The sequence below is a fragment of the Pinus tabuliformis genome, chromosome 7, assembly GCF_031772625.1.
Source record: "Pinus tabuliformis cultivar Carrire ecotype Pingquan chromosome 7, CPIR1, whole genome shotgun sequence".
NCBI lineage: Eukaryota > Viridiplantae > Streptophyta > Pinopsida > Pinales > Pinaceae > Pinus > Pinus tabuliformis.
Window position 1 is genome coordinate 283,139,776 of NC_142293.1, and position 18,561 is coordinate 283,158,336.

The 18,561-nt window shown below is 36.1% G+C and overlaps 1 protein-coding gene across 13 annotated transcripts in view; it reads right to left on the reverse strand.

Annotated features, from left to right (window-relative positions):
* Positions 1 to 10,466: 10,466 nt before the first annotated feature.
* Positions 10,467 to 18,561, reverse strand: part of LOC149246972 (uncharacterized) — a 539,894-nt gene continuing 531,799 nt past the window's right edge. For 8 of the 13 annotated variants that reach the window (XM_089458085.1, XM_089458083.1, XM_089458077.1 and 5 more), the window contains 2 exons: positions 17,027 to 17,142; positions 10,467 to 11,071 (listed from right to left, as the gene is read on the reverse strand). In XM_089458085.1, the coding sequence (XP_089314211.1) occupies positions 10,920 to 11,071; positions 17,027 to 17,142 (268 nt within the window). In that variant the 3' untranslated portion in view covers positions 10,467 to 10,919. The remainder of the gene's footprint in view (positions 11,072 to 17,026; positions 17,143 to 18,561) is intronic. The other 5 variants (XR_016266584.1, XR_016266583.1, XM_089458081.1 and 2 more) reach the window with 3 other exon arrangements.

Genomic DNA, 18,561 nt, shown 5'->3' on the forward strand with positions numbered 1-18,561 from the left:
TAGCTTTTGTGGGAGAGAAGGACAAGTTTGTTCTTATTTACCTTGATGACATAACAGTCTTCTCCAGCAGTCACAAGAACCATTTGTAGCATTTGAAGAAGGTCTTTCTAAAGTGCAGACAGTTTGAAATTTTGGTGAACCCAAAGAAGTCACAGTTTGCTCTAAAAAAAGGCAAACTTCTAGGACATATTGTTTCTGCTGAAGGTGTGAAGTTTGATCTAGCAAGATTTCAAGCAATTCAGACATTGTCCATCCCAAGGTCAAAAAGGGACATTCAATCCTTCCTCAGTAAGATTAACTTTGTAAGGAGGTTCATTCCAAACTTTGCAGAGCTAGTGAAGCACATCACTTCCATGCTGAAGAAATGATCATAAATAAAATGGATAGATGCTCAAGAAGCTCTTTTGAAGCCATCAAACAAGCTATCATGGAAGCTCCAATTAGCCCAGATTACACTAAGGAGTTTGGTATTTTTTCTTTTGCCTCTTATGATACACTTGCAGCAGTTCTGTTGCAGAAAAATGATGAAGGCATAGAGCACCTTGTGGCCTTTTTCAACGAAACTCTTAAGGGATGTTGAACTAAGGTATGACCTTATTGAAAAGCAAGCTTATGCTCTCATCAAATCTTTAAAGGCATTGAGAATTTATATTTTGCATTCCAAAGTGGTTGCATATGTACCTTCAGCCTCAGTAAAAGATGTCTTAACTCAGCCAGATATTGATGGAAAGAGAGTTAAATGGATTGAAAAATTCAGAGAGTTTAACATAGAGGTGAAGCCCACTAAGCTCATCAAAGGCCAGGGCTTGGCTAAACTTATGGCTAAGGAAAATTGCAGTTTTTTAGACATAAATTGCATGGGTTCAAATTCAGATGATGAGCAGATAGAGGAAGCAGCAGAGAGAAAAAGCATAATCAGTCTTTGGCTCAAAATCTAGCCACCTATGAATGGTATTCTAGCATAGTTCATTTTTTGCAGAAGCTATAAGTCCCTCCAGGGCTTAGCTCAAGTCAAGCCCGAGCCATTAAACTCAGATCAGCGAAATTCTGCATTAATAAAAATCTGTTTTATTGGAAAGACCCATCAGGAATCCTCTTGAGATGTCTAGATAAAGGACAATCTGTGGAAGTCATGCACTAGTTCCATTCTAGCATCTGTGGAAGGCATCATTATTGGAAAACCACAGCCCACAAAATCTTGAGAGCTAGGTATTATTGGCCTACTTTGTTCTCTGATGTGTTTTCTTTTGTGGAATCTTGTGACAAATGTTAGAGGTTTGTAGGAAGACAACAACTAAAATCTCTGCCCTTGAAGCTAGTACATGTCAATGGTCCCTTCCAGTAGTGGGGCTTGGACTTTATAGGTGAGATCAACCCACATTCTAGTGGCCAACACAAATGGATCTTGGTAGCCACTGATTATTTCACCAAGTGGATTGAGGCTATACCCACTAAGAATGCCACTCATCAAGTTGTCATAAAGTTCTTGAATGAGAATATTTTCACTAAATTTGGTTGCCCAACCAAACTAGTCACTGATAATGCAACAAATTTCAAGGCAAAAGAACTGATGGACATGACTGAATCCATGGGCATTCAATTGGTGCATTCTACCTCATATTATCGTTAAGGCAATGGCCTGGCGGAATCATCTAACAAGAGTCTGGTAAGGGTAACCAAAAAACTGTTAGAGGACAACAAAAAGAGTAGGGATTCCAAGTTGAAATTTGCACTGTGGGCTGACAGAGTTACCATCAAAAAGTCCATAAGAAATTCTCCATTTAAGCTGGTTTATGGTGCTAATGATGTTTTCCCTATCCAGCTGATTCTACCTGTGGCCAAATTCTTGCAAGAACAAGATGAAGAGAATGACATGGTAAGGAGAATGAATAACCTGGTTGAACTACAATAGACCAGAGAGCAGTTAGTTGAGAAGTCAAAAGCCCATCAGAAGAAAATCAAAGAAACCTTTGACAGGAAGGCAAAAGTGGACAATTTCCAAGTTGGTGATTGGGTTCTCAAATGGGATGCATTTAAGGAAAATAAAGGTAATCATGGTAAGTTTGACTCCTTATGGATAGATCCATTTGTCATTGCTCAAACTCAGCAGAACAGTACCTTTATTCTACACAGTTTGGAAGGAGGAGATGTTTTTGGTAGCCCAGTCAATGGGTGGTTCTTGAAACTTTATTTCATTTAAGGCTTTAAAGCCTTGGTATTGTAAATATGTTTTTCCAATTTTTATTTTCATTGCAAAATAGACTCCATGCCCAATGGAACACTAGGAGGCAAGTTTGATTTTGTTTTTTTAAGAAAGGCATTGTTCTGTAGTTCTTGAAACCTCACAGGGAGGCTTTCATCCCCAGAATGAGCTAGTGTTAGCCTTGTTGGCAAATGGCCCAAAAATGGATCCAAATATTCTCTTTAACACTCTCGAAGTCCTCAAAAATTGCCTAAGGATCATTCAAAAATCACAACAATCGCATGCCAAGAGCCCTTGGAAGGGCGGAAAAGCACTATTGAGAGGCTAAAACACTCAAAAACAATGAAAAATCAAGTAACGGAGGCATACATAGAGATGATGCACAACAGTCCTTAGATCTGGCCGATCAACGGCCCAGATCTAAGTAGAAAATTGCAATCGGCCAAGCACAGAGAACAACTTCAGGTTGGGCGCAAGACACCCTCAATCAACGATCTCTGATGATCGGATCGGCGGGTCGCAATCGACGGAGGCAAGTCAGCAGAGTAAGCATGGACCAAGTGGAACTTGCGATTGCGATCAATGATGCAATGTGGACCATCGATCAAGCGCGCAGATCGACGTCCCACATCGTGTCGCAGGGTCATTATCGGGAGATAATTAAGGAGCGCTAAACATAGGGCGGGGCTATTATATAGGCATGTGTGTGACTTGATGAACCGGACCCGACAGTGTTATACATGACATTTCATAAGATTTCAGGTCCGCGGGAAAGGCCATTTTTAATGTATTTTGTGTATTTTTGTTATATAACGAAATACAAAGGGGTAGTGATGATGCGATAAAACTCGGACCCGAAGGGGTTCGGGAATGAAAATATATAAATTTTCAGGTCCGCTAAAGCCAATTTTTATGTATTTTCAGTGTTTTTAAACATATTCCAAATACAAAGGGAAGCAAGGGACCAGACCACTTATGACTTGTGATAGCGACCCAGAGGGCGGACCCGATAGAGGAATAGGCCATGTTTAAGGACTTTTTAAGTCCGAAATGAACAGAGATGGGTGGGATTTCTCATTGTTGCAACATTTTCTATTTAAAACAGAAAACAATTATTATTTTGGCGGAAGTCCACAATATGGCAATGTTGCTTTGTGTTAATAGAAAGGGGTTGATTGAAGGGATTACATAGGCCCGAAGACCCATTCCATTACAAAAAAGAGGCCGAAAAGCGATCATGGCGCACCACAGCACAATGTAGCCCGAAATGGAAATATCATGGAGCAGACAGTGCAACAAACTAACGAAATGCGGTTACTCTTCTGTCAGAAGAAGGAACCTCTGAGCCCATGCTTGCCTAGTCAGGGCATCAAACAGTTAACAAGACAGAGGGATAGATTAAGACCTCTCAAGCCTCAAAAGGCTCGAGAGCATTGTAAATAGGGCTATAAATATTTGTAAGATCAAAGGAACAAGGGTTCAACTTCTGGAGACTGTGGATACTTTGCTACTCAAGCTTCTCATCTTCATTCTAACAATATAAGTTTCTTTTGTTGTTATATGTTCAATTTCCATTTACTCTTATGTTCTAAGCTTGCACTTGAACAGGTTGTTCATGTTTCTTCTGTGTCTAATGCCAGATAACAGTCATCTTATCTCTGCGTTGATAAATTAGATTTGCAAGCTCCATTTACTTCCTGAATCTAGCCATTCATATGTGTTTGTATATGCATCTGTTGGTACAGTCGGTATTCTCCACCTATCCATTGAATCTACAAACTATTGAGCATTAGTGGTCTAAAGTTTTGTAAAGCTGAGGGTGTTCATGCATGTCTTGAGTAAAAACAGAGTTAAAACGGTTATCTAGCTTGATCCAAACCATCATCCATTCCAATAGTTCAAAGAACAATATTGAAGATTATATGTTACCAGGCATCTCCGAGCTGCAACCTAAGAGAGCTTCCTGGAGTGATAACAGGACCACTTAGACTCCTATATATAGAAATGAGGTGTTGTCATTTGTATCATCCAAGAATTGTTCATTTGTGTAATGTAAAGGATGTTGCCCCCTCGAAGAGGTTGATTTTGAAGGCGTTGATCTATCTTTTATTTTATTTTGTGAGTTGGTTGCATAACATAGGTTGAAGTTGCATAAATTGCTGCTAGAAGGTCAATGTTTGTTGCTGGACGCTGCGTAAGGAAGGCTCATCAAGAAGGAAGGATGACTTGGTCTTGGAGGGCCTTGGTCAAGGGTCATAGGTCTTGGAATTCATCAATTGAAGTTCTATAAGAAGAGAAGGATTCTGGTGGGTTTTCCTCTCAATTGGAGAGGTTTTGGCCCTCACTGGTCGCCTATACCTTGTGTTCTATTGTCTCATTGTTCTTTATGATTTGGTGGTTGTTTGATGATAGAGAACACTAATAATAATAAGAAAATAAAAAGTTAATCAAGTAAAGTAAAAATACATCACAAGCAGTTATCAAAGTAAGATAAATCACCTACACTTGTTGCCCCCTCGATTTCTCAACATGGTATCAAAACTAAGGTGACTACATCAAGAAGGGAAACACGAAGAAGGATATTCTATGGTCAAAGTATAAAGAGATCATCTTGGAAACATCAAAATCAACAATCATCGAGAAGGACTAAACCTCTCATCATATTAAAAGGGGATAATTAAGAGCATCAAAGAAAACCTCAAAACCCTAGCTCATCCAAACAAGGGTTCCACACTTGAAGCGTTCTTAGGAAACTCACACGTTCTACAATCATTATCACGAGGAAGGAAGAGCAAAGCACCATTTTCTCTACACATGTGAAGTATTAAGACATCCTTTTGCAGCGACAAGTATCGAATTGCAACCACCATCAAGGATCAAGTTTGTGCTAAGAAAGGTCTCCTTTGCAAGCCGAAATAACAAGAAAAAGAAGTCAAGTCAAATGAAGTATAAAGGAGGCAAATTTGTCCATCATCTAGGGTTATCGCAGGAAAGGCCGAAATTGCATAACTATTACAACAAGCCGAAATTCTGAATAAGGGATGGAATTTGAGGTTGTGAAACAAGTTTAACTGGCATTGTCTTGAAGGAAGAAAAGCAGGGAAAAGCATTGTCATCATCATTAAGGAATCAATGTGATCTCCCTTTGAGTCAAGGACCACTTTTGAAGAAAGACATATTCACCAAGAAGACATCTATTATCTACATCATTATCAAAATCAAGAAGGCATCAAGTTGAAGATTTCATCATCTAGAAGTATCTTCACTTGACAAGTAAGTATTTTCATATCTATATTTGAATATGTCAAAATGAATTCATATTGCAAGGAGAGCAACAAATTGGTTGGGTCGTCAAACTTTCTTACATGGAAGAAGAGGATAGATTTGATCCTCACAGAAAATGAAGTCATTGGTCATGTTAAGGGTTTAATTGTCGAACTGCCGAAAGAAGAAGCTTAAGCTCTACAAAATGAAGATATCAAAAGAAGGAATAGCCTCATACTTTATGACGGTGTCAGAAATAAGAGACCAACTCCAAGAGTTGGGAGAAATAATGGCTGACAAGGAAATGACTACCATAGTGCTCAATGCACTACCAAAGGAATGGGGAAACTTCACATCAAGCATCTATGGGAAGAAGGAAGCTACTCCATTCAATGAACTATGGTCAGTGTGCAAAATCAAAGAAACAAGGCTGAATGCAACAATCGATGTGATCAAGCGAGCAAGCTCAAGCATTTGTTGCCATGGCTAGAAGAAAGGGGAAGTTTGGGAAGTTTGGTCCTCAGAAAAAGAACATGTCGAAGGTTTAATGCTATGGTTGTCATGAATATGGGCACTACAAGAAAGATTGTCCAAAGTTCAAGAAGGACAGCAGAAAAATAGGAATGGAAGAAGCTCATATCACTGAAGAAGTGAAAGAAGCCGAAAAGAAGAAATTCAAAGAGGAAGTCAAATATCTCTACTATGATTGAGATAGTCTTCCTCATCTAGTTCTTTTCAAGTTTATGTTTCAAGTTTTCTGTTGTAAAGTATAACTATCACGGTAGGAATCATTAGAAGCATGATATGATGCATCATGTTAGGAGATGGCATCATAGTAGCATACGATTGAAACAAGAGCTCGTTACATCATCATAAATAAACATGAAAGATAGCTGAAATAAAAGTATATGGCTGTCACCTATAGAAGGATGTATCTCTTGGTAATCTCATTAGAAACATAAGTAGTACTTATGGGAAAAAGAAATTCATCTAGTATAAATCTCATTATATATCATTCAAAAGGAGAATTTGCACAATGAGGATGATCAAGATCTTCTACTGGAATCTTCATTAGAACATTCACCTTTTGGAAGAAGAAAGTGTCTCACCTGGAATTCCAACTTGTATGGGATTCAGGGAATGATGGTATAATGTCAAAAGAAGTGAAGCAGGTCAAGGGATTGAAGTTCTTTCAATCAAGGAAGCTTCCGAAAAAATGTTAGATGACCAAAAGAAAGAGATGAGGTATGTATGCTTGTGCTTGATAAAATAGAGTCATGTCATATGGTTGCAAATATCATGAATGAGTGCTCTACCTCAAGAGCATGATTAAAAGAAAGGATCTCCTCCCATGAAAGCATGCATGAAGGCATGGTTCACATATTGACTAGATGAAATCAACATAATATGTCCTCATATGAAATATGAGGTGGTTGACAAAGTCAAAAGAATTTTGATTGGAAGTTCCTGGGAGGAAATGTGTGAATAAAGAAAGGAAGAGATATTGAAAAATGCAACTATGGAGGACATCAACATCCAAGGACTAGAAGATTTGACTATGATATCTCCATGGGAAAGATATGAAGATACTGATAAAGTATAAAAAAGAGAGAGATCCTTGACGTTGTATATCTTTTTGGAGATGTGTCAACATATATGTAGGATGCTAATGCAAACAAGGAGATGTCATGATGAAAGACCATCACAAATGTATTTTTGATTTAATTTTCATTTTCTATTTTTTAACAATATCTAGATGGGCTAATGCAGGGCTACCAAAGGAAGAGTTGTAGATGTCATCCACCACTGACACTCGTGGTAGGATGAAAGATCTTGAAGGAAACATGATGCGAAGAGGGTAGCAAGGTATGAAGGAAAGGTCGGATATAGACTAATGGATCACTTTCCAATGAAATAAAGGATGACATGACTGACATGATTCATGAATGAAAGTGATGGATGGTCAATGCCCTACGAAGAAGTCCCAAAAAGATGAAGATTCCTGAATAAAGAAAAAGAAGTCCATGACATCAAAAGGAGGAGCTCTTCAAGTAGCTCCTCCCATGGTGTCCACCTAAAGCGCTGCTGGACGCAAGTCCTTGGTCAAGAGGGAGCTTGGTCAAGTCCCTGATTAAGAGGGAGCTTGGGTACATTCCTTTTATAGTAATGGGTACATTCCTTCATTGGAATGGGCATATCCTCCCTAGTTGAGAGGGAGAGATAGACACATCATTCTTGTCTTCACTTGGGAAGATAGAATGGAGGATTGCGTAAGAATTTGGCATTCGATACCCTTTGAGGATGTGGTAGGGAATCCAAGATAAAAGTAGTCGTAGAGGACTGATATTCTTTGAGGACTGGGAATCCAAGATAAGAATAGTCCTAGTGGAACATACTCTGAGAGAACCTGGGTGGGGTATGTTCCGAGAGAGACAATGATGAGGGTATGCTAGCATTGTGCTTTGATCATGAGGAGAGATAGAGGCTTGCTATGTGACAATGCTGGATGATATGATGCTATACATATGGGTTATGGATCCTACTCTTCTTATGATAATACCTCAAATTGAGAATCTCCATGTACCTTGTATGGATTATGAATACCTCCCTAGTTAAGAGGGAGTGTTGAAATATGTAACTAGGTTCGGTCTTCATAATGGCATATGTAATCATGATTTTATGTATTTAATGAAAAGAGAAAAATAAATTTATTTCGGGATTATTGCATCCATAATTCTTTGTATCAATGTTTCGAGCCATCTACTATGGCTCATCATCCACAGTAGATGGCTCGAAACGTCGATACAAAGAATTATGGATGCGATAATCTCGGAAGAAACTCGACACAAAATACTATTCATAGAAGCCTCAAGACTAATAAATTTATTATTTGTATTCTTGAGGCATGGGTTTCATGCTCAAGGGGAATTTATTTTTAGGTCAAGAACCCATTGAGTGCTTCTAGGTTTGTCATAAAGTCAATTGAGTCATTGTCATGTATTGAAGATCCATTTGGGCATGTTACATATTGTAAAGAAAAATTTATTGAGTCAAAATAGAGTCAAAAGACCCTCCAAGACCTCATCATGGCACAAAGATCAAGTCGGCCTACATGAAGGGACAAGTCGGCCTCAAGATAGCAATTTGTACCCCTCACAAGCCTATAAATAAGAAGGAATTCGACCTCATTTGCACACTCACTCAAGAAAGTTCGATCTCCTCAAGATAGAAGCTAGAAAATGATGATGAAGAAGAAAAAGATCAAGATCGAATTTTTTGTGCCTCTCTCTCTCTCTCTTTCGTTAGGGTTTCTATAGTGTCTGGGCTAGACGAAATTCTAGAGCTACAAGGTCGAAACTGTGAAGTGGCCTCTAGATTGAAGCTGTGAAGCTGTTATGTCGAAGTTGCTGAAGCTACATCAAGGTCAAAGTTGTGATGCTACTAGGTCGAAGTTTGTTGCTGGAAGCTGTGTAAGGAAAGCTCATCAAGAAGGAAGGATGACTTGGTCTTGGAGGGTCTTGGTCAATGGTCATAGGTCTTGGAATTTGTCAATTGAAGCTCTATAAGAAGAGAATGACTCTGGTGGGTTTTTCTCTCAGTTGGAGAGGTTTTGCCTTGAATGATCGCTTATATCTTGTGTCCTATTGTCTCATTATTCTTTATGATTTGGTAGTTGTTTGATGATAAATAACACTAATAATAATAAGAAAAGAAGAAGTTAATCAAGTAAAGTAAAAATACATCACAAACAATTATCAAAGTAAGAGAAATCACCTACACTTGTTGCCCCCTAGATTTCTCAATGGGTAGTACAAAGTTGTTGTAGTCAAACCAAGTCATAGAGCTCCCCTTTTGTACTTGATGACTTTGACTTATTTTGACCTTTAGGGACTCCCTACTTAGCTTAGGAACCTTTCTTTCTCGGCCTTAAAATGAGAGGAAAGCCCACCAAGGTGACAGTGGGTTGCTTGCTTGAGAGTTGCCTCTTGGATTTCCCATTGAAGTTAGGAACTTTCCTCTTATGTGAGAGTTTTAGTCACACCGCTATCTAAAATTTATTGTATCAGCTAGGTGAGGTTTGAAAGTTTTCCAATTTCACCATGTATGATGAACTAAAGCTAGCATTTTGGAACGAGAGAAAAAGACATAGGTGATGTTGATTAAATTCAACACCAAATTCTCCTTTAACACTATTTCAAGCACTTAATTTCTGTAAGGCAAAGTGTACATTCTTTTCAATGAATTACATGCTCAAAGCTGTGAGGGCATTGTTTATGAAGTTCCTTTTGAAGATGAAGATGGTACTCGGAGATGACCCTACTTTAGAAAAAAACTAAAATAGGCATTGATCAATTATGATGTAACATGCTTGGGATCTTAATGCCACTGGACAAGTAAGATCTCAAAGGTCTTTTGGTTCAATGGTGAGGTTGATAGAGTACTAAGCCCTCCAACAAGGTTTTACTCTTATTGTGCACCCAAAGGACATGCCAAAAAGGGATGAGGCCAAGTGCAAGTTTTGGACCTTGACTGAATTTGATGGAATAGATACCTCTGAAACCTCCCCACCTAAGTAGAGAGAATTCCATGTTAGGTGGTGCAGCCCCTAGCCTCAGGGCGTGTTTCTCAAAAGTAACTTCCAAAATAAACGAATATTTCAAATGGAGAACATGAAAATGAACAGTTTTTATAACTACAATATCCCATTCTTGTAGATCATTATGACATGCATATTTAGTACTACCAGAAAAAATGAACAGTTTTTATAACTACGTTATCCCATTCTTGTAGATCATTATGACATGCATAATTTAGTACTACCAGAAAAAGATGAAGTCATACACTTTATAAGGTATCAAAAGTTGTAAAAGGAACTAGGATAACTCATAAGGATTGAGATGTAAAATATCTATTACCAGCTGTTTCATTGTTTCTTTTGAGTTGCTTACATCAAATATGAAGCCAAGCATTGAAAAGGTATTTCATCATAATATCAGAATTACCAAAAAAATGGCAGCATTGGATGGTATAAAAAAATTCCAATCACGTAGATTAGTAATGTAAATGTCTTAAATGTAGTTCATGATCTCTATACAACAGTTCAGTCAACCAGGAATCTAAATGAACAATCGAGTCTAGCACTTTTTGCTTCCATGGAATCAAAACTCCCAACTACTACAAAGAGTTGACTGATGACCAACCCACCCTTCTAACTAAAGACATGCACAGGACCAATCCTTCTACTGAATGAAGATAAGGCTGGGACCAACCCTTCTAACCAAGGGTTGGCATTCCTGTCAAAGAATTCTTAGGAGCATAGTTGAGACTTCTCAAGAATTTACATAATTACATACGATCTAAGCTTGTGACTATAGTACAGATCAAAGGGGTAACCTGTCTCATCTTTGTATGACATGTAGGATTAGTTAGCATCATGTCAATCTTACAAATTTCATAGAATCACACCAAGAGATTTTAGTTGTGTTTCAAATACTTTCACCCACTCTTTATTGGCCTTGGGGTTTGCTGGACTAGGATGCATCACTTCACCAATCACAATATCTTGTGCTCCACTTGCTCGAATCCTCTTTGTAGAATATTTACCTGCAATACAGCTCAAGAAAAAAATATTGTATGAAACATCAATGAAAAACTTGAAAATTTTGAATTTTTAATCTAGTTATTGGCAAACAATTTAATGGAAGGGATGCCAAAGAAACTATCACAGAATAAAACATGGAAGATGAAGTACCGTGAAATCACGAGATGAAATAAAAATACAAATCAAACTAGTAAATAGATGATGAACCCATGGATATAAACGAAAAAAACACTATCATAATGACTGTTAAATAGTATAATTTTAATTTGGAGTCAATCCCTTTAATTTGTTTGAATTTCTTGATTAGTAGATAGAAACTTCCCTTTACGTATAAGTAGGTTTGTCCAAGAAAACTATTCAGCACAAAATCTACCCAAATTTATCATATGAAAAGCATTTCCTTGCTTTTTTTCAATATACAGCGGTCCTTTGGCTAAGCAGCCATGCTATGAGGGGCATTTCTATGCCATGTTTTAATTGTTAGTTTTTCCAGGGTGTATATGATTTATCATCATCGTATTCAGTTTTGCAGAATACTCTTTTAGAATAATACATATTGATACAAAAAATTGAATACTGACAGGATAATAATATCTTGTTGAGGATTGACATGGCTAAATAGAAAATATGCAAGAGATGATACTTTGATTTATTCTGTGATTGCAACTGAATCAAGTAATAGGTCTTGATAAAGGAAAGAAATGTTTGCTAAACTGGTAGCAAGAGACTGGAATTCTTGTGGCAGCAATCTATTTGGAGCATCCACACTCAAGCTAGATTCAAGGCAATTTGTAATGTCCCCATTTTCAATTTCCTCTATAGTACAACCAAGATGGATTTCTAGGGTATGTGATTGTCAAGCCATAGGAGCAGGATTACATCATTAGGGGTCCTGGAGGGGTTTTGAGGGATTTTAATGGGATCTTACGGCATTCGCTTGGCGTATTCATCATTAGGAGCAGTTCCACACTTGTTTTTGGTTCCATTGCTTTTTGATAATTCCCATAAAACACGGTTATTATTGAGCATAACTTAATTAATAATGCTTAAGGTGGCATTCTGCGAGAAATATTTGACAGAACACCTTAGTGTAATAGATCGTTGGAACTGGAATGAGAAGATCTATAGGATGAGATGCTGAGAAGTGACTTCCAGTGGCAAGAGAAAATATGGTGGGCGATTTACCATTTTCCCAGAATAAAAGTGACTTTTCTGGATTTGAGACCTCTGTGGTGCAATATTTTTGATTTAGTCATCGGAGATTCCACAGTAAGAAAATTATTCTGCCAACGTTTCAAATCCCAACCGGGATCCATCATCAGGGCATCTTGAAGCTTGATAGAAGAAGAGCAGCTAATTAGGTATAAATAGAGATGAGGAAAGAAGAGGGGAAGGTCGGCTCTAAATTTCTTGAGAAGTCGGCTGCCTCTTTAATTAATATTTATTTTAATAATTTTTAATTAATTTTAATTTTAATTTTTTTTTTTTTTTTTTTTTTTAATAATTATTATACATACTATTATAAATTATTATTAAAAATGAACTAATAATTTATTATAATGATTAATATAATAATTAGATATATTAATTATTATAATATTTTTTTTTTTTTTTTTTTTTTTAAATAATAAATAATTAATATAGAATTTAATAAAATGATTAGTAAAACTTGTAAAATTAAATAAATAATAAATAAAATAATATAGTTATTTTAATTCTTATTATAAAGTAATAACTAGTTATATTAATTATTACTATAATAGTTATAAATTTTTTTTATAACTATTATAGTAATAATTAATATAACTAGTTATTACTTTATAATAAGAATTAAAATAACTATATTATTTTATTTATTATTTATTTAATTTTACAAGTTTTACTAATCATTTTATTAAATTCTATATTAATTATTTATTATTTTAATTAAAAAAAAAAAAAAAAAATTATAATAATTAATATATCTAATTATTATATTAATCATTATAATAAATTATTAGTTCATTTTTAATAATAATTTATAATAGTATGTATAATAATTATTAAAGTAATATTCAAAAAAAAAAAAAAAAAAAATTAAAATTAATTAAAAATTATTAAAATAAATATTAATTAAAGAGGCAGCCGACTTCTCAAGAAATTTAGAGCCGACCTTCCCCTCTTCTTTCCTCATCTCTATTTATACCTAATTAGCTGCTCTTCTTCTATCAAGCTTCAAGATGCCCTGATGATGGATCCCGGTTGGGATTTGAAACGTTGGCAGAATAATTTTCTTACTGTGGAATCTCCGATGACTAAATCAAAAAAAAAAGAAAAAAGAAAAGTGACTTTAATTAATCAATTAAAAAGGGAAAAGATTAATTAATGGAAAAAGCCAAAAGTGACTTAAATGAATTAAAAAATCACTTAAGATGAAGTCAAGGAGGAGCTTCTAGAATAATAATAAAATAATAAAATAAAATACTTCTAGAAGATTGAAGATCTATCTATCAAACCTTTAAAAGGAGGAAGAGATCATTTGGGGACATCTTGGTTTTGAGTATTTGTCTTTGGTTTAGATTGGAGAATTTAGTCCTATGCTTTAGTAGCCCTAGGATGAAAACCCTCAGGTGATTTAGTGAGAGTGGGAGAGAACCCATCTCTCCCCTGGGTGAATTCATTCATAATTCATAGGTTGTACTCGTCAATTTAGTTATTTTGGAGGCCTGATGTAGTTTGTAGCAGATATTTTGGGAGGCCATTCTCTCATCCATTTCCAGTGTTATATGTACTATTTCATATTAATAAATGAAGGTTGACTTCTTCTGCATGTTTATCTCATTTATTCTTCAGTTGCATATTATATTGCCAGATTTTGCCGTTAATTTTATGGTTCAATCTGCGCAAATTGTTTATTGAATTGACGACATAATTTTCTGAAGTGATATTCTGTGAAATTTGTATTTGGAATATTACAGCATCAACTATTTGTATTAGATATAATCTCATTTATCAAGGAATGAATCTCACAAAGGCTAGCAATGTGCTCTTATCTTTTGGACAAAGTGCATCAGTTCTCCATCTCAACACATGGCTTTCTTGAATATCCAAAAACATGTCATTTTTCCTTCAGGGTGTTAGAATAGCTAATGCACTACATTCTATGCTAAAGTTTCACATGGTCATGAAAATGAGATCATCCGGTCACAACCAGTTTCAGTGGAGTTCCAAACTTAAAATTGGTCACTATGGAAGACTTTAGAACATTCAACCATTTCAAACACTTAAAAAATTCCCAAGCGGCGTTGCACAAGGGCGTATCCACATAAAGGCATTGCGAAAACACATGACACAGCTTGAGTATGTTCTGGAGCTATTCATTACCCAAAGGGGATGTCTGGGGTCCTCAATTTCCCACAACTTACCATCTTCTGCCCATCTGATGAAATCTGGGGGTTCTCTCCACCCATTCTAGAATATTGTCCTCCAATAGCCCTATTTACCCAGTGCCCACTAGCCTTCCCAAACCACAGGAAAACATAGTTCCCAAGTGACTATGAAACTCTTTGACATGCTGGAAACATTTGACCAAAAATTCCTAGGCAGATTTCAAACCATGGCTAAGTTGCAGGAAATGTGGGTCTAGGGTTTGTTTCTGTACAGAAACGAAATGGAAACGGGGAAACCCATACGGTACGGCCCAGAAACTCATTTCCGGCCATACTGGCACGTTTCTCGAGGAGGAAACGTGACCAGTACGGCCAGAAACGAGTTTCCGGGATGTACATCAGAGTTTCCTCTTGTAACTCGACTTTTTCTTGTATTTTTTTATATTTTTTCGCTGCTAATTTTTTATTGGGTGACTCAAATATCCTCTAGATGCTTCTAGATGTCTCTCAAGTTATAGAAAAAGGATTTTTTTGAGTGGGGCAGCCAAATGTTCAAGCCTATGGCCCTAGTGTTGATATGTAGTTCATGGTAATGTTAAATTCTTAAAGTAAAAGTGATATTCTCCTTTGAAAAATAAAGGAGAATATCACTTTTACTTAAATTTTTAACATTACCATGAAATGACTTAGGATGTTTGAGAGTGGTTTCACCCTCATTGGATTTCATATGGAGAAAGTAGAATTTTAGATTTCACTCAAAATCCAGCAGACTTATTTGTTTTTCAGGATTGGGGGGGTTGCAATGTTTCCATTGGATTTTGTCATGTATTAGGGTATGGAACTTGTATTTAATCAAGAGAACCAAACCCTCTATGCATGGGAGACTCCCAATCAAGCACGAGACAAGAAATTAGAAATTTCTCGTGGCTGATTTTGGATATTTCTATTTTCATTATGTGATCATTCATGAGTAAATGTGATGTAAATTTAGAGACTTAAAGTTTATGCATTGACAATTGACAATTTAATCATAATGTAATAAATTAGAATGTATCATATATGCTTTATGATTGCACATATTTCTTAAATGTCCTAATATATATATATATATATATATATCGTGTTTCCCCATTTCCAAAATTTGGGGGGATCACGTTTCGTACCTGTGCCCGTTTCGGAAACTCGTACCCGTTTCCCCGTTTCGTGCAACTTAGAACCATGGCATTCCTGAGCTCACAATTATTACTTTAGAAGCTGATTTTTTTTATACACAGTGGGATAGCAACACATTTGTGGGCAACACTGCAATGCAACTAGAGGTTCAGATAAATTTGGAAACTCGTACCCGTTTCCCCGTTTCGTGCAACTTAGAACCATGGCATTCCTGAGCTCACAATTATTACTTTAGAAGCTGATTTTGCTTATACACAGTGGGATAGCAGCACATTTGTGGGCAACACTGCAATGCAACCAGAGGTTCAGATAAACTAGCTTACACATCCTCCAAATCACATTGGCTAGAACAATCTATTTCCATCCTTCACGATCACTGCCATCTACGCATATCTTTTCCAAGCCTTCAATAAAAACTTTGAATGCGCAGTAGTCAAAAAGAGATATTGGAAATGCATATTTCTCAACCCATGGAAATACTATGTATGAAATGCAATATAAGTTCTATTTATTTGAATGAATCCATGTTTGCATAAACATTTAAAGGGATTGGTAAAAAAAAGCTAGCATACAAAGACAAATATTATCCACGTGAAAACTTGATCCAACATTGTCACTATGAAGAAAATCACATTTTTAAAAAAAAAATCTTGGGTGAGTAGGAAAAAAGTAAATGAAAACATTAGGAGCAATTAAATGTGCAAAATGGTGAATAAGATCATAAATGAATAAATTTCCAATATCTTTTGTACTTAAACTTCTTTCAATCGGCGTTTAATTAGACTGAAAAATTAATGAGTAAACTCAAACCCCTAAGATAAGAATCTTAACTGGTGATACATCATTTCTGACTCACAAAAAAATTGTAGAAATAGAGAATCCATAAGATAAAGCAGTCAATTGGATAGTAAAATACGTCACATATAATTCATGGACTGCACAAGGCATTTTAAAGCTAACTACCAAAACAATAAAGAAAATGTATCCCAAATATAACACAACTACAAGGCAGTAAAGTATTACTTCAGTACTGAGACCATAAGCGGTATGTGGTTGATGATGGCTGAGAAACCTGTCCACTGAAAATGACAACTGTTGTGGACCGTCCACCTCAATTAAAATGGAATAATATCAAAATGTTCCTTCAAGGGTTCAAAGTTCTGACTGGCTACCATCCTATATGTCTTTAAGTATGCTCTGATTCCATTGATTATATTTAGCATCTCCAGAGAACATTGGTACTTTAATTTGTAATTACATGCTTCGCTTCCTGCTTTAGAACTGATATGATCCTGCCCTTGTTGTTTAATTGAAAATTGAAAATATGTAAAGGACATGGGCAGACATGCTCAAGTCAATTTTTTAATGAACATGGAGATCCAAAGGGGAAAGTGCGAGACAGAGAGGAGGGCTTACCAATTCCAATGACAAAACGGGGTTGTATTAGATTGATTGTAGCAACAAGTGCCTTGTTGCAAGAAGTATCTAGTAACTCTCGCTCACTAGCAGGAAGTTTATCAGGTGTACGATTTCTGTATGTCATACAATTCATAATAACCACGAGTAACAAATCATATACCATTTAAAACTCAAAAAAATTTAAATAGTGAGTACATGCAAATCCTGCCTAACCATTTCCAGTTAAGTCTGACCCATGTAAATATAATAGCTAACTAGCATTAAGAAATTCTCTGTCTCTCTCTCATATGACATGTTTTAGCTCTGCAATACTTACCAGAATGGTCTCATTGGATGGCATTAAGTAGATATTAAACATAAAATCAAAATTAAGACATTTTCCTTGCATTCTCCATAAAGAACTGACATATGGAGCCTTATTTTACATTCTCTTAAGAGCTTGCTAGGTTGCCTAGGGATTGTGTGAATATGACTTTAGCCATCTCAATTCATAGGAGGGTGGATGCTTATGAGGAAGGGAGGGTGGGTAAATTAAGTAGGATTTGGCTTATCTAGTGTGTGCACATCAGATGAATGACATGGCTTTCCACAATGTCAATGATAACCAGTTTAACATTAGGATTGAGATTTTAGAATTAGATTGTGCTCAGAATGTTTGTAAATGCTACTACTGTACTTTAGTGTTATTTTAATATAATACTTATCAGATTTAGTTTAGTTTTCTATGTTTTTAGTAAATTTAACTTCCATATGAAAGGTAGAAATGCACATGTAATGGTCTCCCTCTATTTAAGAACATTCATCTCTCAGGTATTCTAATAGATGTGTAATCTCAAGTGTTGGTAGTTTTCACTATTGCGTAAACTCTGCCTCTCAACTTATTAAGTTAGAAGAGATGTTTTAGATCTTCTAAACTCCCTCCCCACCAGCCCCTCCCACATAACTAGATTCTCCCACACATCTTCCATTTCTCTTTCCCCAATATGGTGAAAGCCAAATATGACTTATTATCTAAGTTCCTTTGGAATTGGGATGCCACCCCAACACTATCTACCATTACACTCCTGCCCACACACTAGCATCTGTCCCATCATCCATGGGCTGCTGGTGGTCCAATGAGGAGTACAAGGACATGCATAGGCATCTTGGTTTTTTCCTTGTCCATGATCAGCCTTCCATCCAATCTGCTTGGAGATAAGATAATGCACTTCTATTAATGTCTATGAATGGTCACAAGAGTGGGTAAATGGGACTTGAAAGGACAATCAAGTAATTCCATCATCATGAGAATTATCTAAAAGGATATGCATTCGATTAGTTATTTAACATTCAATAAAATAAGCTTACTTGCCAGAAGCTTCCATAAAAAGACGAGGACAATAGTTGTGAATCCAAAAGCGGTTAATGTAATATCTCAAATGGGATATTTTGCTAAATATGCAGAAATTTAACTCAACCAAAATTTCATCGTAAAATCACCATTCTATTAACAAAAGATTGCCATGAAAAATATAACAAAAGAACAATGCAAT